This window comes from Ranitomeya variabilis, chromosome 1 (genome assembly GCF_051348905.1).
Source record: "Ranitomeya variabilis isolate aRanVar5 chromosome 1, aRanVar5.hap1, whole genome shotgun sequence".
In the NCBI taxonomy this organism is placed as follows: Eukaryota; Metazoa; Chordata; class Amphibia; order Anura; family Dendrobatidae; genus Ranitomeya; species Ranitomeya variabilis.
Genome location: NC_135232.1, coordinates 716,940,442 through 716,962,616, shown reverse-complemented (window position 1 = coordinate 716,962,616; position 22,175 = coordinate 716,940,442). Strand labels below are relative to the sequence as shown.

The following is a 22,175-nucleotide window of genomic DNA, read 5'->3' as shown; positions in this document are numbered from 1 at the left end:
CCCACTCACGGCTGTTGCCAAACATTAACTTTTACTTTCCCTACTGTCGGGCAACACACAATGTATAGTATTATCGCATATCAGATTTGGGCAATAAAGGGGAAAGCTGGGCAATATGTCCATCTCCGTCCTTACAGCCTCATAACTACCCAATGTGCAGGGAGTTGGGGGATGTGGACACCATCGTGACACTGTTTTCTTCTTAAATTGGTTTCATGAAAATGTTTGTAGTGTTTACAGTCTACGGCCTCTGCGTGGCGCTGTCCAGTCCAGGCTACAGAATGAGGTGACTGAGAATTCATCAGTGAGCTTGTTCTGATGGGAGAGATTATGACTAGTGATGAGCGAGTATACTTGTTGCTCGGGTGATCGAGTATTTGTTATTGTTCGGAGATTAAGTTTTCATCCCCGCAGTTGAATGATTTACAGCTATTAGCCAGGCTGAGTACATGTGGGTGCCTGGTTGCTAGGGAATCCCCACATGTAATCAAGCTGGCTAATAGCTATAATCATTCAACTGCGGGGATGAAAGCTTAATCTCCGAACAATAACAAATACTCGGAGTTCACCCGAGCGTGCTCGGGAAAATCCGAGCAACGAGTACACTCGCTCATCACTAATTATGACTCCTATCTTCTCTATCCTGGTGCCTTGTCTCTCCATTATCACAGCTAGGGGAAGACTCGCCGATCGCACATATTGGTGGTGAACATTCTGATTTCCTCTCACACTGGATGAGAGTGCCATCACTGCCTCATTCTGCGTATACAGGACTTATGAAGAGACAATGTAGAATCAGATTTCTAAAATCAGACATGGAAGATCCACATGACCCCCCAGACTCTGCCGCTACTGGGGGCTGTAGAATTGGCAGCAGTGATGCTCAGGGAGCGGAGTGGATGCCATATTGTCACCATCAGATCACTAGTCAGCAAACGGTGGATTGTTCTGATGCTATGTTCTCTGTCTGCTCGGCTTGCACTGGCCAGCAGACAGTGGGTTGTAATGGTGCTGTCCTCTGTCGGCCCGGGCCTGCACTGGTCAGCAGACAGCGGATTGTTCTGGTGCTGTTCTGTCCACTCGGCCTGCATTGGTCAGCAGATGGCGGGTTGTTCTGGTGCTGTCCTCCCGGCCTGCATTGGTCAGCAGATGGTGGGTTGTTCTGGTGCTGTCCTCTGTCCTCCCGCCCTGCACGGGTCAGCAGATGGCGGGTTGTTCTGGTGCCGTCCTCTATCCTTCCGGCCTGCACTGGTCAGCAGATGGTGGGTTGTTCTGGTGGTGTCCTCTGTCCTCCCGACCTGCACTGGTCAGCAGATGGCGGGTTGTTCTGGTGCTATCCTCTGTCCTCCAGGCCTGCACTGGTCAGCAGATGGCGGGTTTTTCTGGTGCTGTCCTCTGTCCTCCTGGCTTGCACTGGTCAGCAGATGGCGGGTTGTTCTGGTGCTGTCCTCTGTCCTCCCAGCCTGCACTGGTCAGCAGATGGCAGGTTGTTCTGGTGCTGTCCTCTGTCCTCCCGGCCTGCACTGGTCATCAGATGGCGGGTTGTTCTGGTGCTGTCCTCTGTCCTCCCGGCCTGCACTGGTCATCAGATGGCGGGTTGTTCTGGTGCTGTCCTCCCGGCCTGCACTGGTCAGCAGATGGCGGGTTCTTCTGGTGTTGTCCTCTGTCCTCCCGGCCTGCACTGGTCAGCAGATGGCGGGTTCTTCTGGTGTTGTCCTCTGTCCTCCCGGCCTGCACTGGTCAGCAGATGGCGGGTTCTTCTGGTGTTGTCCTCTGTCCTCCCGGCTTGCACTGGTCAGCCGATGGCGTGTTGTTCTGGTGCTGTCCTCTGTCCTCCCGGCCTGCACTGGTCAGCAGATGGTGGGTTGTTCTGGTGCTGTCCTCCCGGCCTGCACTGGTCAGCAGATGGCGGGTTCTTCTGGTGTTGTCCTCTGTCCTCCCGGCCTGCACTGGTCAGCAGATGACGGGTTGTTCTGGTGCTGTGCTCTGTGCTCCCGGCCTGCACTGGTCAGCAGATGGCGGGTTGTTCTGGTGTCCTCTGTCCTCCTGGCCTGCACTGGTCAGCAGATGGCGGGTTGTTCTGGTGCTGTCCTCTGTCCTCCCGGCCTGCACTGGTCAGCAGATAGCGGGTTGTTCTGGTGCTGTCCTCTGTCCGTTGGCCTGCACTGGTCAGCAGATGGCGGGTTGTTCTGGTGCTGTCCTCCGTCCGCTTGGCCTGCACTGGTCAGCAGATGGTGGGTTGTTATGGTGCTGTCCTCTGTCCGTTGGCCTGCACTGGTCAGCAGATGGCGGGTTGTTCTGGTGCTGTCCTCTGTCCTCCCGGCCTGCACTGGTCAGCAGATGGCGGGTTGTTCTGGTGCTGTCCTCTGTCCTCCCGGCCTGCACTGGTCAGCAGATGGCGGGTTGTTCTGGTGCTGTCCTCTGTCCGTTGGCCTGCACTGGTCAGCAGATGGCGGGTTGTTCTGGTGCTGTCCTCTGTCCTCCCGGCCTGCACTGGTCAGCAGATGGCGGGTTCTTCTGATGCTGTCCTCTGTCCTCCCGGCCTGCACTGGTCAGCAGATGGCGGGTTGTTCTGGTGCTGTCCTCTGTCCGTTGGCCTGCACTGGTCAGCAGATGGCGGGTTGTTCTGGTGCTGTCCTCTGTCCTCCCGGCCTGCACTGGTCAGCAGATGGCGGGTTCTTCTGATGCTGTCCTCCCGGCCTGCACTGGTCAGCAGATGGCGGGTTCTTCTGATGCTGTCCTCTGTCCTCCCGGCCTGCACTGGTCAGCAGATGGCGGGTTGTTCTGGTGCTGTCCTCTGTCCGCTTGGCTTGCACTGGTCAGCAGATGGCGGGTTGTTCTGGTGCTGTCCTCTGTCCGCTTGGCCTGCACTGGTCAGCAGTGCCCAGAGAATCATTCTGGTTGTTTCTCGTGTATTTAACGGAGGAGACTCTTCGTGTCCTCACTCTTCTATGGACCGCAGGTTCTTCTGATACCACCCCCTACAGGACAGCGACTGACAGTGTATGCTCGTTATTGCCCACAGCAATCAATCAGAGTCTAATTTTTATTGCCAATATCGACCTATCAAAACTCAGCTGACATTTGACCAAAGCAACCAATCAAGGTTTCTCACAGAAACCAATCACAGCTTAGCTTTCATTTTATCAAATCAACCAATTGAACATCAGGTTTCATTCTTCAAGCAACCCTTCAGTATGTGCTGCACATTATTCTTCCTCTTCAGTAGAGACCCCTCAGTACTTCACTCTGCAGCCGCCGCCTGGGGACTACTCTTCATGTTACTGCAGTGCACTTTTCCTCTTCCTGGATGCAGTTAATTCATTCTTGAAGACTACATGTCCCATGAGCATTGCGTACTGCAAACACAGCAGAGGCTGCCGGGAATTGTAGTTTGTTTACTGTCGAGCTTATCAGCCAGTCACAGAGGGCCATGTAGCCGAGCGCTGATGACGAGCTCTCCCGGGCTGACGTCCCTCCCGGTTCATCTGATTGGCTTACCTGCAGCTGCCGCATCCTCATTGGTCCAGGTGGAAGAGCTTCGGCTGCTGATTGGTTGGTTTCTCTGCTCGGGTGGTTCTGGCTTCTGGTTTAGGCCGCGGCGGGATCCCGGGACTGTCAGTCAGGTCCACAGCGGGAACAGGTCCGCGGAATAATGGGGGACCGGAGTGTACGGGCTCTGCTGCTCCTGGGTCTCTACTGCTGGGTCATAACGGTCTTGCTCGGCTACGGGATATCGCGCACCACGGCCGGTGAGTGACAGAAAACCTGGGAGACCTCCAGACTGACAGGAGAGACCCCCCCGACTGGTAAGAGAGACCCCCGACTTGTAGGAGAGACCCCCCCCCAACTGACTGGCGAGACCCCCCACACTGACAAGAGAGACCCCCGACTGACAGGCGAGGACCCCCCCCACCCCAAGACTTGTAGGAGCGACTCACCCCTGACTGATACACACCCCCCTCGACTGTTAGGAGAGACCCCCTGACTGACAGGGAGACATCCCCCCCCCCCCGATTGATGGGAGAGACCTCCAGCCTGACAGGAGAGACCCCCTGACTGACAGAGGAGACATCCCCCCGATTGATGTAGGCCCCCTCAATGATAGATGAGGGGCTTCAGGAGTCGCTGGTGATGGTCTTGTTTCCTCTTGCAGATGATGACGGGGAGGATGATGAGACCTCGGTGAGTTTTCTCAGGGTTCTGCTTTATGTTGTGTGTTTTATATGTGTGATGGGACAGTTAGGGGTGCAGGGGGAGATCTGGGGCGGTGACAGCCGGTCTTCTCCTTTACACCCTGACATCTGTCCGGAGACATAGCTGCTGTCTGGTGTCCTGACTGTGGCCCCTCATTACCAGGAGATCTTGGAGCCACACTACCCCACCGGTGACCAGACGCTGTACGAGGAGTCGGATGCCGAGAGGTCAGCATGGTGGACGGAGAATGAGATCCCACAGGACAGCCAAGAGGCTGCAACCGCAGAGGATCCCCAGACCCCTGCACCCCACATTCCAGACCAGGGAGACCCACAGGACGAGGCTGAGACGAGCACGCAGACGGTCACCTTCCTGGACAACACAGACAGCCTGGAGGGGGGATCAGCGGCTCCGGACGCTAGCTCCTGGCCAGAAAAGGAGGAGAAGAGCGAGGTGGACAAAGCAGATGCCCAAAAATCAGGTACTTCCCAGAGGACTGGGTCACCCCCCTCATGCTAGAAGGAAGGGCTACTAGGGGTCATCTGTCTCACAGCATCTCCCCAAAACCAAACTGAAATGTGAGGCAAGAGCAACGGACACAACGCTGGGGCAGTGGTCTTGTTACATCTCTCTATGATCTGAGCCCCTGATGCAGCCTCCAAGCAGAAGCGAGTGAAGCAGCTGGGTCTTGGGGGCTTGGCCTGTGATTATTAAGGGGGGGGGGGGCAGCTCTGGGACTCGGCCTGTGATTATTGGGGGGCAGCGCTGGGGCTTGGCCTGTGATTATTTGGGGGTAGCTCTGGGGCTCGGCCTGTGGTTATTGGGGGAGGGGCGGCTCGACCTGTGGTTATTGGGGGATGGGAGCTCTGTGTGAGCTTGGCGCTGGTGCCCTTTATGGCCCGTTTACCGCAGGATACGGTGGCGGCCATGGAGCAGACCTTGTATAAACAGTCAGTTGATCATTGACCCGGAGGAGCACGGTGACAATGACCAGAAGAGACTGGTGGAATTTCCACCCTACAGATGATCCTAGCCCTGCTGCTCCTGTGATCGGCGGCCGTTCTTCTGTCCTTTTTATAGTGTTGTGTTTGTTGTTTTTTTTTGTTTGTTTGTTTTTAATCTACAGAGATCGTTGTTTTTCTCTTTTGTAAACAAACAAAAAAAAAATAGCTTTTGGTAGCAGAGGGACCAGATAATGTAGACGGATGCATCTTTCACAGTTCAGATCCATACTGCAGCGCGATATGTCACAGGTGATCTCTACATTTTTGCTGGTGTTTTTTCCTTAAAGGATTCGTCCAGTTGTAAATATTGGAGTTAATTTCTGGTTAGGGTTAATCTTCCTGGCTGCCATGGTTCACATCAGGGTGGGATCTGACAGTGCAGCAACTCCTGAGCTGTATGTATAGGGGGATGGCTGCTGCTTACACTAATACCAGAACCAGCCCCCTTCTCTTACTGTACATTGGTTGTGATGGGAAGGGGTTTGACTTTGCTGTTATATTGAGAGGATCTGCTGACGTGCAGCGCAGGGTTGATCCCACTCTCGAGGCTGGATGCACGGAGCTGGGGCCGTACGTGTATGATGTCTCCTGGTGCCTTGTCAGCAGTCGCCAGGTTCAGGGCTGTAACTTGTGTCTGAAGTTTCATCATCCAGATGTCTATGTGAACCCTCCATCTGTCAGCGATTGTGTGCCTCGTCCCGGGCCCTGGCAGGTGTCAGCCGTGTCACCACTTCCCCTCGAGCTGATTGGTCCACAACGCAGAATCCTGTAAACAAGAAGTGACTGAAATCTATTGAGCGTTGTATGTAGTCATAGAGATCAGCTGCAGAATGGAGACCCCGGAGTGCAGACATTAACCGTCCGTGTACCAGGACACCTGTAGGAATAGTGCCGGATTATCAGATATTCTGCATTATGAGGAGAGTTTACATCACGGAATCTCTTGCACATGGTGGGGTCTCCGCAGCACAGACTTTGTTTCATTGCACCAGCGAGCGGCCATTGTGGCTTATTTGCACCTTCTCTTGGTGCTGTAGTGACATTTTACAGCCTAGATCGAGTAGATCGCTGCCGGCACCCGCTGCCGACACCGTCACTATTCTCCCCCTCTCCCATTAGTGATTACCGCCATCGGAGGGACATCGGAGGGGGAGCCGTGCCACTTCCCCTTCCTCTTCATGGAGAAGAAATACGATGAGTGCACGTCAGACGGACGGGAAGACGGAAGGCTATGGTGCGCCACCACGTACGACTACAAGCGCGACTTAAAATGGGGCTTCTGCGAAAGTAAGTGCGCCCTGGAGATGAGGAGGTGGCATGGGATTAACGCTTGTGCAGTGTGGCCGGACTAACCCATGAGCCCTCCGGCAACTGCAGAGTATGGCTGCTTTCTTCTGTCCTTACATCCCGTACTTTATCCTTCACATCACTTGTCTGCTTGCTTTTTTTTTTTTTTTTTTTTTTTTTTTTTTTAGCAGAGGAACAAGCTACGCATAGACGGCAGATGCAGGAGGCGGATGATCTCTACCAGCAGGGGATGAAAATACTGAATGAGAGCACCAAGAGGTCGCAGCGGAGAGAGTGAGTCCTGTGCACCTGTGTGATGCTCTGCGCATGGCTGCTGTATATGGCCTCACTCTGTCCTCCCTTCTGCAGGGCGTTCCAGTACTTTTTGCGGGCCTCCGAAGTGAATCACAGTAAAGCCATGGAGAAGGTGGCCTATGCGCTGTTATTCGGGGATCCCTTGAAGCAGGATATCCCCTCAGCCAAGTCTCTTCTGGAGAAACTGACCGAGCAAGGGTCCCCCAGAGGGCAGACAGTAAGACACCGCATCCTGGGATTTCCACTTAAATGTACTTGGCATCTATTGATCATTGATGTGATTAAATCAGTCAGTACTTGCCCTCCCCGGATTCAGTGCCGGATCATTGCCACCACTTTGGTTTTTGTGTATTGGCTGCATTGTTCCAATACAGCAGTGACAGGGAGCTGGCGTTAGACCCAGGAGGGCGAGTCTGCACTTTACTGCTGCTGTCCTGGTGCCAGCTTTAGCTGACATAAAGCCTAGGGAGCTCAGTCCTTGTCCCCAGAGTTCGCAGTCTTTCTCCCCAGGCCAGCTGGTTGCAGTGATTTCTGACCCCCGAGTAATGTCTTCCTCTGTGTTTAGGCGCTGGGCTTTCTCTATGCTTCCGGTCTTGGTGTGAACTCCAGTCAGGCCAAGGTACCAGCATGTCTCCCTTGTGTTGGCCGGTTGATGTTTGATCGTAGGCTGACGTCATTGTGACTTTTGTTTCAGGCTCTAGTCTATTACACCTTTGGAGCGTTAGGAGGGAATCTGATTGCCCACATGGTTCTGGTGAGTTTAGGCTGATGCTTTACATCGCAGGAGACCCTACTATGATGCCTCCTGTAGAACCACAGGACCCAGCGCATCTAGTGCTGCGCCTATGGGAAAACGCATGACTGCAGCATGGAGAATACAGGATGTGACCTGTGGACATTTATTGCTGTAATGACCCCATAAACCTGCCAGAAGCTGCAGTACTGCACACTAATTGCAGGACCTGATGCACTCTCCCTCTGTTGCAGGGTTATCGCTACTGGGCTGGGATTGGTGTTCTGCAGAGCTGTGAATCGGCCCTGACTCATTACCGGCTGGTCGCCAATCACGGTAATATGTTCACAGTGTTGTACCTGCTCCGCAGAATGTCCCGCTATGCACGCGCCTGCTCCGCAGAAAGTCCTGCTATGCACGTGCCTGCTCCCCTCAGTGACGATGCCGGGAGGATCGGAGGGATTCTATAAATGTCGTGTGTACATCACATCCAGCCATCGTATTTCACACTGCCCATAATATAATGATCCACAAGTGATGAGAAAGCAGAAATCGCCATCATCATGTGCTTGTACCTTCACTCTGCAGTGGCCAGTGACATCTCTCTCACCGGAGGGACCGTCGTCCAGAGGATTCGCCTGCCTGATGAGCTGGAGAACCCTGGGATGGCCAGTGGCATGCTGGAGGAGGACCTGATCCAGTATTACCAGTTCCTGGCTGAGAAAGGGGATGTCCAAGCTCAGGTCAGCCCCCTGACGCGAGTGCCCTCCTGATATTGGGGTCTGTAAGGCCACACAGAGGAAACGTGGACAGAACCTGTCTCATGTGGGGGAGGCGTGTTTGTGCTCCACCAGGCATGTAGATGTTAGCGGTGTAGAAATAGCAGTGTTTATACTAAATGGATTTATGTATTTTCCCAGTTTTTTTTTTTTACCACCAGGTGAGAAGCATCAGAATTCTATTCTTTTATTCCCATTTCTTACCTGAGTTTTCTGCCTTTTTTTTTCTCCTTTGTACATCTGCCATACTGTTTTGAAGATTTGGGCCTTTTTATTCAGTACTGATTATTGTGGGCTGACAAAGGCATGTGGCTCACTGCGTAAATATGCAAAGCAGCCTAAGGACACACCCCGGAAGAATCCAGTGATCCCCGCCCCATTGTAAAGAACATAATCAGCGATAAATTAAGGCCCCATATCCTGAGAACCGTAAGGTGGAATGTCACGGATCCCCTCTCCGTGGTGTAACTAGTTCGTCACGTGCCCGCTCTCAGCACGTGACTTGGGGTTGTGCCTGCATGGGTTAATCTCTTTCCCCACTCTCAGTCCAGCATTCAACCTCTGTCCTATGCTGTAATGGGAGCATAAATCACACACTGACCCGGGCCACACACCCGCTCATACACGCTGCCACCACTCACCGACTACACGGGCGATGAGTCCCGGAAATGTTAGTACTAATAATGTCTACCACTCATAAGGCTCACACACCTTAGGCTATGGATTCTTTTAGAACATTCAAGGTTCAACTTCTTAAGGTTTTATACTTTAATACAAAAAGGTTCAGTGCGTACAGTAAGAAAAGGTATAAAGACATCCAACTTATGCAACACAGTATAAAATAACAGGAGAAAACTTATAGAAATCATCTAATTTGGTAGTCTGCTTTCTGCTCCCTGAGGGTAGGATGAATGTAGATTGGATCACACCAGCTCGGCCGCCCCCATTATGTGAACACGATTCTCTGTATACAGCCCTAATTTGCAGCTTTGGTCTGGAGGTGAGGTTTCTAGACCAGCCCCTCAGGTTAATATCATAATTGCTTGTTTTTTGATTGGACCACGGCGTCGCCCACCCTCAATGAATATATTATTTTCTCTTGAGATCCTTTGGGTAAAAGTTCTCACAGACATACTATCAGGCCGTAATTAACATCTCTCTTCCAAGAGCTAGGAGGTGTCAAATGTTACCTTTCTTCTTGGCTTCCAGCAGGACCCCCTGGTGAGACTGGAGACAGAATTCTACTTGTCCCAGGAAAATACATATTAACACCTGGGTGCGAACCTTCAGGACAGATGTTCCTAGTCACACAATACCGATACATAAGGTCACTGCACATATACATATTCGCATATTTCACCACATGGATTTATAGAAAATGAAACTGGGGATCAGCAGGAATGAAGTGAGAGCAAAGTCTCCTGACTGCTCATCAGTCGCTATATACACGTCCTGACGTAAATTATATGGAGTCCATTAGCATGTTGTGAACAGAGCCTTATTCCTGCAGAAGTGTCATTGTCAGTGATTCGTTACATGCTGTGTTATTTTTCGGAGCTGCATTTACAGTACTGCTGGTTGTCTGCAGTCTTGTGGACAGATGCTCTGGTGTAATGGAGGAGTTGCAGTTTTTTGGTTTTGCTCAGTCACTGACTTTTGGAGGAATGCTGGGAACTTTCAGCTCTGCATTCTGACTGCAGCTCTGCAGTACAGCATGGGGTGTAAAACGTGATTTAGTGCCGTACATCCTACGTGGTGTCCTGTGACTCCCGACTTGGGTGCGGCTGTATTTAATGTAGATCTTCTCTTCACAGGTGGGACTGGGACAACTTCACCTGCACGGTGGACGAGGAGTGGAGCAGAACCATCAGGTACGTCCGTCATCTCTGTCTCCATCCTACCTGGGCAAGAAGCCCCTGCTCCTTCCTAGAAGCCTTCCTGCCGAGACATGTTCTGCATGGCAACATCCACACTTCCCTGCAGGGCCTGACTTGAGCGTGCCCGAGGAATAAACTGTGGGTTCCGCCTTATCCTTCTCCCTGGAAATTGGGACCCAGCTCTGTCCCTTCACCTTCCCCTGACATTGGGGCGCAGCCCTGTCCCCGCACTCGCCTTCCCCTGACATTGGGGCGCAGCCCTGTCCCCACCCTCGCCTTCCACTGACAACGGGGCCCTATCAGCTCTTGGCTTCCTCTGACATCGGGGGACACAGCCCTGTCCCCGCCCTCGGCTTCTTCTCACGTCGGGGTCCCGGTCCTCTTCCCGCCCTTGTCTTCCCCTGACATTGGGGCGCAGCCCTGTCCCCGCCCTCGGCTTCCTCTGACACTGGGGCGCAGCCCTGTTGCTGCCCTCGGCTTCCTCTGACATTGGGGCGCAGCCCTGTCCCCGCTCTTGCCTTCCACTGACATTTGTTGCACAGCCCTGTCCCTGCCCTCGCCTTCCACTGATAACGGGGCCCTATCCCCGCTCTCGGCTTCCTCTGACATCGGGGGACAAGACCCTGTCCACGCCCTCGGCTTCCGCTCATATCGGGGTCCCTGCCCTGACCACGTTCTTGGCTTCGTCTGACATTCGGGCATAGCCCTGTCCCCACCCTTGGCTTCCTCTCACATCGTGGTCCCGGCCCTCTCCCCGCCCTTGTCTTCCTCTGACATTGGGGTGCAGCCCTGTGCCCGCCCTCGGCTTCCTCTGACATCGGGGGACACAGCCCTGTCCCCATCCTTGGCTTCGTCTGATATTGGGGCGTAGCCCTGTCCCCCACCCTTGGCTTCCTCTGACATCTGGGGAAACAGCCCTGTCCCTGCCCTCAGCTTCCTCTGACATTGGGGCGCAGCCCTGTCCCCCTATTACCAGGATGCACCCTCCCCATTATTCGGATCTTATATTTACATTTACATCTCAGCGTTTTTTGCTTGGTGTGAATGGAGCCATCTGCACATGACTGCTCCTATTGTCCCGGAACAGAGATAACGTCCTGGTCATAGATAGAGGTTTTTCCTGGTGATAATGTTAACCCCTTTACGACCTATGACTTATGGATACGTCATAGGACTCCCTTTTTTTTGAGGCCACATCTTTTCCCCACATAACAGCTCATCTGATCTGCCACCATGTGCCTCTAACAGCCGCGGGTGTTAGCATGTTGAATGCCGCTATCAATCTGTGGCATTTTGTCCCAATATAGAAGCAATATGAAAAGCACTCACCGTTCTTAAAAAATCCAATCCTTTATTGAGACACACAAATCTTCATCAGTGAAGAATGTTCAATGAGTGCACAAGAAGATCGCAGCTTCAAGTCTCCTAAAGAGACTATTAAACACAGTTAACACAGGGTGGTTTGCACGTTAATGACCGGGCCAATTTTTACAATCTGACCACTGTCCCTTTATGAGGTTATAACTCTGGAACGCTTCATCGGATCCCAGTGATTCTGACATGGTTTTCTCATGACATATTGTACTTCATGATAGTGGTAAAATTTCTTTGATATTACCGGAGTTTATTTGTGAAAAAAAAAATGGAAATGTGGCGAAAATTTCGCAATTTCCCAAATTTGAATTTTTATGCCCTTAAATCACAGAGATATGTCACACAAAATACTTAATAAGTAACATTTCCCACATGTCTACTTTACATCAGCACAATTTTGGAACCAACATTTTTTTTTCCTTGCTAGGAAATTATAAGGGTTAAAAGTTGACTAGAAATTTCTCATTTTTACAAAACTTTTTTTTTTTTTTAGGGACCACATCACATTTGAAGTCACTTTGAGGGATCTATATGATAGAAAATACCCAAGTGTGACACAATTCTAAAAACTGCACCCCTCAAGGTGCTCAAAACCACATTCAAAAGTTTATTACCCCTTCAGGTGTTTCACAGGAATTTTTGGAATGTTTAAAAAAAAAAAAGAAAATTTACTTCAGCTCCAATTTGTTTTATTTTACCAAGGGTAACAGTAAAAATTGGACCCCAAGAGTTGTTGTGCAATTTGTCCTAGGTACGCTGATACCCCATATGTGGGGGTAAACCACTGTTTGGGCGCATGGCAGAGCTCGGAAGGGAAAGGAGCGCCGTTTGACTTTTCAATGCAAAATTGACTGGAATTCAGATGGGATGCCATGTCGCGTTTGGAGAGCCCCTGATGTGCCTAAACATTGAAACCCCACACAAGTGACACCATTTTGGAAAGTAGACCCCCTAAGGAACTTATCAAGATGTGTTGTGAGAACATTGAACCCCCAAGTGTTTCACTACCGGTCATAACGCAGAGCCGTGAAAATAAAAAATCCTTTTTTTTTTCCACAAAAATTATTTTTTAGCCCCAGTTTTGTATTTTCCCAAGGGTAACGGAGAAATTGGACCCCAAAAGTTGTTGTTCAATTTGTCCTGAGTGCGCTGATCCCCCGTATGTGGGGGAACAACCGTTTGGGCGCATGACAGAGCTCGGAAGGGAAGGAGTGCCGTTTGGAATGCAGACTTAGATGGATTGGTCTGCAGGCGTCACGTTGGTTTTGCAGAGCCCCTGATGTACCTAAACAGTAGAAACCCCCCACAAGTGACCCCATATTGGTAACTAGACCCCCCAAGGAACTTGATGGGTTTTGAGAACTTTGAACCCCCAAGTGTTTCACTGCAGTTTATAATGCAGAGCCGTGAAAATAAAAAATAATTTTTGTGGAAAAAAAAATATTTTTTAGCCACCGGTTTTGTATTTTCCCAAGGGTAACAGGAGAAACTGGACCCCAAAAGTTGTTGTCCAATTTGTTGGGGTAAACCCTTGTTTGGGCGCACGGGAGAGATCAGAAGGGAAGGAGCACAGTTTTACTTTTTCAACGCAGAATTGGCTGGAATTGAGATTGGACGCCATGTCGTGTTTGGAGAGCCCCTGATGTACCTGAACAGTGGAAACCCCCAATTCTAACTGAAACCCTAATCCGAACATGCCCCTAATCCCAACTACACCCCTAACTCCAACACACCCCTAATCCCAACCATAACCCTAACCACACCCCTAACCCTAATCAAAACCGTAAATGTAATCCAAACGCTAACTGTAGCCCCAACCCCAATGGGAAAATGGAAATAAATACATTTTTAAAAAAAAAATATTTTTCCCTAACTAAGGGGGTGATGAAGGGGGTTTGATTTACTTTTATAGCTGTTTTTTAGCGGATTTTTATGATTGGCAGCTGTCACACACTAAAAGACGCTTTTTATTGCAAAAAATAGTTTTTGCGTCTCCACATTTTGAGAGCTATAATTTTTTCATATTTTGGTCCACAGAGTCATGTGAGGTCTTGTTTTTTGCGGGATGAGTTGACGTTTTTATTGGTACCATTTTCGGGCACGTGACATTTTTCGATCGCTTTTTATTCCCATTTTTGTGAGGCAGAATGACCAAAAACCAGCTATTCATGAATTTCTTTTGTGGGGGGCGTTTATACCGTTCCATGTTTGGTAAAATTTATAAAGCGGTTTTATTCTTCGGGTCAGTACGATTACAGGGATACCTCATTTATATCATTTTTTTTTTTTGTTTTGGCGCTTTTATACGATTTAAACTATTTTATATAAAAAATATTTTTGCATCGCTTTATTCTGAGGATTATAACTTTTTTATTTTTTCGCTGATGATGCTGTATGGCGGCTCGTTTTTTTTCATAAACAAACGCAAGTCATATCGAAGAAATGTTACCACTAACATGAAGTACAATATGTCACAAAAAACAATCTCAGAATCAGCGGGATCCGTTAAAGCGTTCCAGAGTTATAACCTCATAAAGTGACCGTGGTCAGAATTGTAAAAATTGGCCCGGCCATTAATTACCAAATTGGCTCTGTCACTAAGGGGTTAAATAAAATACAACATACACGTTTGGTGCCTACGAACTCGAAATTAGCTGGAGAATCATAATGGCAGGTCATATTTAGCATTTGGTAAACATGGTTAAAAAAAACTTTTGTGGAATATAATTTTTTTTTTTTTTTTTTTTTGCTATTTCACCGCACTTGGATTTTTTTCTTGTTTTCCAGTTCACGATATGGTGAAACCAATAGTTTAGTTCAAAAGTACATCTTGTCCTGCAAAAATCAAACCCTCACATGGTCATATTGACGGAAAAATAAAGTTATGGCTCTGGGAAGAAGTGGAGCAAAAAACGGAAACTCCTAAGGTGGTGACGGGGTTAAAGGAATTAGGCTGAATTAAAAAAAAAAAAAAAAATTATTCTCTGTGTGACTCCTGGCTGCCAGCTCAGGACCCCACTGTCTGTGGGGGTTGCCATGTGACTGCTTATATGCGATTTGCACACTAAGGGTATGTGTCCACGTTCAGGATTGCATCAGGATTTGGTCAGGATTTTACGTCAGTATTTGTAAGCCAAAACCAGGAGTGGGTGATAAATGCAGAAGTGGTGCATGTGTTTCTATTATACTTTTTTTTCTGATTGTTCCACTCCTGGTTTTGGCTTACAAATACTGATGGAAAATCCTGACCAAATCCTGATGCAATCCTGAACGTGGACACATACCCTTATGGTCATGTGAACTCCCACCCGCACAGGGAATGACAGCATTACACAGATGGCTATGCCCCCCTGGACTACCCTGCAATGATTTTCTTTTCATTCTTGCACAGAGAGCATTTGAATACTTCAATCAAGCGGCCAACGCTGGGAACTCGCACGCCATGGCTTTCCTGGGAAAGGTGAGGTCCTTCTACGTCACAAGAATACTCATATATATATATACTCATGTATATGGGGGGAGCCTTCATCCTGGTGTATATAGTCCTGTATATGGGGGGGAGCTTCTATGCCCTGGGGTATATTGTAAGGCATATGGGGGGGGAGTCTCTGTCCCTGTGGATATGGGGGGGAGGCTCCGGACTGGTGTATATGGTGCTGTATACAGGGGGAGCCTCTGTTCTGGTGAATATACAGTGGGGGAAATAAGGATTTGATCCCTTGCTGATTTTGTAAGTTTGCCCACTGACAAAGGCATGATCAGTCTATAATTTTAAGAGTAGGTTAATTTTAACATTGAGAGATAGAATATAAAAAATCCAGAAAATCGCATTGTATAAAATATATGAATGTATTTGCATTTTACAGTGAGAAATAAGTATTTGATCCCTCTGGCAAACAAGACTTAATACTTGGTGGTAAAACCCTTGTTGGGAAGCACAGCAGTCAGACGTTTTTTTGCAGTTGATGATGAGGTTTGCGCATATGTCAGGAGGAATTTTGGTCCACTCCTCGCTTTCACTTGGCAACTCGAAGCTTCAACTCCCTCCATAAGTTTTCTAAGGGATTAAGGTCTGGTGACTGGCTAGGCCACTCCATGACCTTAATGTGCTTCTTTTTGAGCCACTCCTTTGTTGCCTTGGCTGTATGTTTTGGGTCATTGTCTTGCTGGAAGACCCAGCCATGACCCATTTTTAATGTCCTGGCGGAGGGAAGGAGGTTGTCACTCAGGATTTTACGGTACATGGCTCCATCCATTCTCCCATTGATGCGGTGAAGTAGTCCTGTGCCCTTAGCAGAAAAACACCCCAAAACATAATGTTTCCACCTCCATGCTTCACAGTAGGGACAATGTTCTTTGGGTCATAGGCAGCATTTCTGTTCCTCCAAACACAGCTAGTTCAGTTAATGCTAAAGACCTCAATTTTTGTCTCATCTGACTACAGCACCTTCTCCCAATCACTCACAGAATCATCCAGATGGTCACTGGCAAACTTCAGACGGGTCTACACATGTGCCTTCTTGAGCAGTGGGCACTGCAGGATTTTAGACCTTTACGGCGTAATGTGTTAGCAATGGTGTTTTTGGTCACTGTGGTCCCAGCTTCCTTTAGATCATTAACAAGTCAACCCCCCCCCCCCCCTTTCCGTGTAGTTTTAGGCTGATCTCTCACCTTCCTCATGATCAAGGATACCCCACGAGGTGAGGTTTTGCATGGTTCCCCAGGTTGATGTCGATTGAGCAGTCATTTTGTATTACTTCCATTTTCTTACTATTCTACCAACAGTTGTCTCCTCCTCACCCAGTGTCTTACTTATGTTTTTTTAGTTCATTCCAGCTTTGTGCTGGTCTATGAGCTTGTCCCTGACATCTTTATAAAGCTCTTTGGTCTTGCCCATGTTGTAGAGGTTAGTCTGACTGATTTAATTGAGTCTGTGGACAGGAGTCTTTTATAAATAGAGCGGCACTGTGGCTCAGTGGTTAGCACTGCAGGCTTGCCTTGCTGGGTTCAAATCCCACGAAGGACAACATCTGTAAAGAATTTGTATATTCTCCCCGTGTTTGCGTGGGTTTCCTCCTGTTACTCCGATTTCCTCCCACATTCCATAGACATAGTGTCACGGATCCCTCTCTCCGCGCTGCCGCTAATTTGTTACGGATGCGCTCTCAGCACGTGACTTGTGGTTGTGCCTGCAAGGGTTAATCTATCTCCCCTCTCTGTCAAGCATTCAACCTCTGTCCTATGCTGTAATGGGAGCATAAATCACACACCGACCCAGGCCACACACCCGCTCATACACGCTGCCACCACTCACCGAAGCACGGGCGATGAGTCCCAGAAATACTACTAATACTGTCTACCACTCATAAGGCTCACACACCTTAGGCTATGGATTCTTTAGAACACACAAGGTTCAACTGTTAAAGTTTATGCTTTAATACAAGAAGTACAGTGCTTACAGTAAAGAAAAATATACAAAAATATGGTAATAAAAAGACATACAGGTAAACAGGAGAAAACTTACAGAAATAGCTATCTTGTAGTCTGCTTCTGCTCCCTGAGGGTAGGATGAATATAGACTGGATCACATCAGCTTCCCAGGCTGCCCTCACATGTGAACAATTTAGAATGTATACAAGCCAAATTTATAGAGTCACCCTGGAGGTCAGATTTCTAGACCAGCCTCTCAAGTTGATATTCTAATTGCTTGTTTTTGAATGGACCACGGCCGCGCACCCAATGAATATAATATTTTCTCTGAGATTCTTTGTGTAAAGCTTCCCATGGATAGATGGTGTCAGGCTGTAATTGACATCTCTCTTCAAAGAGCTAGGAGGTGTCAAATGTTCCCTTTCTTCTTGGTTCCCAGCACGACCCCCTGGTGAGATTGGAGACAGAAGTCTGCTGTTTCACGAAAATACATATTAAGACCTGCAGCCTTCAGGACAGATGTTCAATTATTACTAGTCACACAATAAACCTATATGTAGTTCACTGCACACATAGATTTTTTTATATATATTTCACTACACATAGTAATGGGGAATTTAGATTGTGAGCCCCATCGGGGACAGAGGCGATAATATCTGTAAAGCGCCGTGGAATTAATGGCGCTATATAAGTGAGAAAAATAAAATAAATAAATGTGACTATGTAAGACAGCTGTCTTTAATGCAGGTAACGAGTTGATTAGGAACATCTAACTGGTCTGTAGGAGCCAGAACTCTGAGTCTATGTGCCCACGTTGCGGATTCGTGTGCGGATTTTTCCACGCAGAATCTGAAAAATCCGCAGGTAAAACGCCCTGCGGATTTCACCTGCGTTTTTACACCTGCGGATTCCTATTATGGTATAGGTGTAAAAAGAATTGACATGATGCGGAAGATAAACCGCAGCTTTTCTGCACAGAATTTTCCGCAGCATGTGCACTGCGGATTTTGTTTTCCATAGGTTTACATGGTACTGTACACCGCATGGAAAACTGCGGATCCGCAGCAGGGCTGTGGAGTCGGTAAGCCACAGTTGCGACTCCGACTCCTGGATTTTATCAGGTTCCGGCTCTGACTCCGACTCCTTCATAAATGGCCAATTCGTGACAATAAATTTACTGTTGTAACATATTAACATCGTGCTTATTCAGTTTCTCACCATCATATAAGTAATCAGACCACTTAGAGCAAAAACTATATTTATTAGAATACAATTAGAATATAGCAAATAACTTTTCTAAACTTTTTTAAACTCTTGTAAGTAAATATGCAATAAACACTGTTATGCAGTTAATAAGAAGAAATCTATAAATTTGTGCTCAGAAAAAGTATTGCCTCTGTCAGATCCTCCTTCATGGATGCCCTCAAATCTGATCTAATTATTTTGAGAGCAGAGAACAACCTCTCTACACTAACTTGGGTTGGTGGCAAAGCAGTAACCACTCGGGCAACATCTCTGACACTGTCAGGATACAGAGGAATCGCTTGTTGCACTGTTATTTTTGATGAACGGTCAAATTTCTCAATTTCTTTTAGTGCACATGAAAAATTCTGCTGAAATGTACTGGCTGTGTTCTTTGATGGGGATGACTCTTCTTCTATGCGGGAACGCTTTGCACGGTCCTTGTGATCCAAATATTTTTCGAAATTAAATTCTTCATCAGTTGATGAGGGTGAAGATGTGGCAGGACGACCAAATTCTTCTTGTTCCTCCTGACTGTTCTGCAACCCTTTCATCCTTACTGCTATTTCAAACAGAGCTTCTTTTCCTTTAGTTAGCTGTTGATCATCTAGAAGAATCTGAGGCATTGGGTCTACATAAACAGCTGCCAAAAGAATGTTATTTTGTAATAGTAGCTCCTCTCCTTTTCATTGATGTAGCAATGCCACTTGCAATTAATCCTCCTCTTTGGGACAGGCGAAACATCAGGTTCTTCCACTCCTTTAAGAAAATACCTGGAGTTAAGTCCTCTGCTTGTAATTTTTTAGTCTCTGTAAATGGGTGCTCTAGCAATTTACTCTGTCGCCTCATTTGGGGACACAGGACCATGGGTGTTATGCTGCTCTCCACTAGGAGGCGACACTATGCATAATCTGAAAAAGATTAACTGTGGCTCCTCCTGTGCAAGTATACACCCCTGGACGGCATCAGCCTTCTCCAGTTTTTGCTTAGTGTCGCAAAGGAGGCACACCTAAAGATTTTTACTCCGTTTTCCGACGGGATTACAGATGAAGAAAAGAGGGTCTCCTGTGAGACTCCCGGCATGGCTCCTTCCTCGGCCCCCTATTATGGGGTGCCCAGTTGAAGTTGAGATGGCTATTCCCCATGCTGCTCCTTCCCCAGCCCCTCGGGTGCTGGTTCGAAGTCGAGACCCCCCCTCCTTCCCCAATTCCTTTTGGTTTCTGGGTTGAGGTCGAGGCGAGGATAAAGGCCCCTGAAGGTGACAACAGCACCCTCCCTATCCCCCTCTGGGGGTTTTAGGTTGAGACACCTCAGGTAGGGCCTGTACAGGCAGCATCCTACAGCTCCCAGCAATGGGCCAGCATACTGCGCCTGCATCCAGGGACCCCAGCCCAGCTGCGGGCTCCTGTTGGGGCCGTGGGGAGTGCAGGCAGGCATGGCACATACAGACACAGGGCTCCTTGCGTCCCTGTCTCTGCGGCAGCACCAGCTCTATACTGCCTCAGGGGGACCCCTCACAGGGCCCCCCTCTCGCTTACAGCCCCACCGCTATCCTGCCTTTAAATCCGGAGGGGTCCGGTTCAGATCCGACCCCCTCCCGGACTTTCGCGCCGGCCTGGAGCCCTTCTGGGCCTCAGGCATCTAATTTAGGCCCCGGCTTCGGCCTAGCTGAAGCAGCAGCCTCCTCTCCGCCCCCCGGCCCGCCCCCGGATGACAAATATGACACTCTACAGTGTCATACAGGGGGCGGATCGAGACAGAAAGGGTGGGTTTTTTACAGCCTTGCCGCCTTTTTCCAGCTCTCCGCCCCCTTCTCCTCCTCTCTTCTCTGTCTCTGCAGCCATTTTCGGCTGCAGATTAACCCTGCATCTCCCGGTCTGCAGGACCAGGACCAGGCAGCCAGTCTCCGGGGGGCACAGGACTGTGGATCTTCGGCGCTGGACCTCGGGGCACACTGGTGGGGTAAGATCACAGCTGGGTTCTTTTTACTCAGCTGTGAATCCATATTACCTATAAGGCTCCCCTGTAGGTTCTCTACCCCTGTAAGGTCCATCTGCTGGCAGCACCTCTGCACTTTGTGCATTATGCAGGGCTCAAGGTCCAAGAGAACCAGGCAGAACTGCTATTATGCATTCTACACAGCCTGCGGGACCGCTCTCCCCAGTAGTAGCACGTACCCGCATTGTCAGAACTGTATACAAACTAATGTGTCACAGCCTCAAGAAGCCCCTGCCAATGCCTCGGTGTCTAATGCCACGCCGGAATGGGCTACTCAGATGTCGCAATCTATGATGCAGTCTATAGATAACCTAACTTCCACATTGCTTCAGGCTCTGCAGGGTCATGCCCCGGCTATGACCGTTACCCAGCAAAGGGAGAACTTGCCTCAGGGACAAGATGACCCTGGCACATCCACGTCTAGACGCAAGCGGATCCATAGATCAAGTCCATCTGCGTCATCCCATAGCACACGGTCATCCCCTTCTAGGGAGAGACACTGTAGCTCCAGGTCATCTAGACCGTCCCATTCCAGGGACAGACAATGCAGATCTCCGCAATCCCCAAATAGAGAGGGCCTCCTCCCCAGCCCACCCAGCAGGGGACGCCTCAGTGATACACAGGATTCGGAAGGCATCTGCGACTCTGACTCGGACAGAGAAACGGAGGGGTCCCTGATCCCAATCCCTCCTAGCAATACAGCGCTAGTTGAGGACATAATATCGTCCATCCATCGGGTGCTGGACATTTCTGATCCGCCACCAGAGGCCCCAGAACATAAGATTTCCTTTGAAGGACCTCTGAAGCCGCCTAAGGTTTTCTCTAACCACCCAGAGTTTAAGGCGATCCTTAAAAAACAGCTCTCACAGCCTGAGAAAAAATTCGCTAATCGCAAATATCTGGAGCCGAGGTACCCCTTCCCACAGAAGGACACCAAGGAATGGACAGATCCACCTGAAGTGGATCCCCCAGTCTCCAGGCTAGCAGCACAGACCCTCCTTTCACTGCCAGATAGCTCAACCCTCAGGGACGCAGCAGACCGGCAGGTAGAACGCATGGCTCATTCAATTTTCGAGGCAGCAGGGGCATCCCTGGCTCCCGCGTTCGCCTCAGTTTGGGCTGCCAAGGCCATCCTGGCCTGGGCAAAGAATTTACAAACCTTCCAAGCATCCGCTCCTGAACTGTCGGACCAAGCGGTTCAAATTGCAGTTGTAGCAGATTACATGCTCCAGGCAGCTCTGGATTCAGCAAGGGGAGTCGCGGGGATAGCATCAAACGCCATCACGATTCGGCGTATCCTCTGGCTGCGGGAATGGAAAGCGGACGCAGCCTCAAAGAAGTCCCTCACGCACCTCCCCTACCTCAGTGGGAGACTTTTCGGTGAACAGTTGGATACCATGATATCCAACGCCACAGGGGGTAAGAGTACTTCTCTTCCCCAACTGAAACCTAAACGCACTTACAAGAAGCGTAACCAAACTCGATTCCGATCCTTTCGGAATTCCTCCGGCTGGTCCGTCTCACGTCCAGTACAAAATCGTAACCGTTCCCCACGCAGGGACAACTCACGATCGACGCAAAGGTCGGACAAGACCTGGCAGTCAAAAGCAGGCCAGTCTAAGCCCAGAGGAGGAAAATCTCAGACTTTCTCCTCCTCATGACTCACGGACTCCGGAAGACACCACACCAGTAGGCGGCCGACTTTTGCTCTTTCATCAAGTCTGGCTGCCTATTACAGAAGACAGGTGGGTCACGGAACTAGTGTCTTCCGGATACAAAATAGACTTCACCTCCAACCCACCGGACCGGTTCTTCCTCTCTGTCCCCCCAAAACCGCCAGCCAAGGCTCGAGCCTACCACCAAGCGGTCTCCTCGCTTTGTCAATCAGGAGTCATAGTACCGGTACCCACGACCGACCGCTTCCGAGGGTTCTACTCCA

The 22,175-nt window shown here is 49.4% G+C and overlaps 1 protein-coding gene across 3 annotated transcripts in view; it reads left to right on the top strand.

Annotated features, from left to right (window-relative positions):
• Positions 1 to 3,446: 3,446 nt before the first annotated feature.
• Positions 3,447 to 22,175, top strand: part of SEL1L (SEL1L adaptor subunit of SYVN1 ubiquitin ligase) — a 33,916-nt gene continuing 15,187 nt past the window's right edge. Inside the window, exons 1-12 of one of the 3 annotated variants that reach the window (XM_077267560.1) lie at positions 3,447 to 3,752; positions 4,157 to 4,185; positions 4,360 to 4,678; positions 6,321 to 6,488; positions 6,677 to 6,782; positions 6,858 to 7,020; positions 7,369 to 7,422; positions 7,498 to 7,557; positions 7,791 to 7,872; positions 8,125 to 8,279; positions 10,130 to 10,186; positions 14,958 to 15,026. In XM_077267560.1, coding sequence (XP_077123675.1) covers positions 3,656 to 3,752; positions 4,157 to 4,185; positions 4,360 to 4,678; positions 6,321 to 6,488; positions 6,677 to 6,782; positions 6,858 to 7,020; positions 7,369 to 7,422; positions 7,498 to 7,557; positions 7,791 to 7,872; positions 8,125 to 8,279; positions 10,130 to 10,186; positions 14,958 to 15,026 — 1,359 coding nt within the window. In that variant the 5' untranslated portion in view covers positions 3,447 to 3,655. The remainder of the gene's footprint in view (positions 3,753 to 4,156; positions 4,186 to 4,359; positions 4,679 to 6,320; positions 6,489 to 6,676; positions 6,783 to 6,857; positions 7,021 to 7,368; positions 7,423 to 7,497; positions 7,558 to 7,790; positions 7,873 to 8,124; positions 8,280 to 10,129; positions 10,187 to 14,957; positions 15,027 to 22,175) is intronic. The other 2 variants (XM_077267562.1, XM_077267561.1) reach the window with 2 other exon arrangements.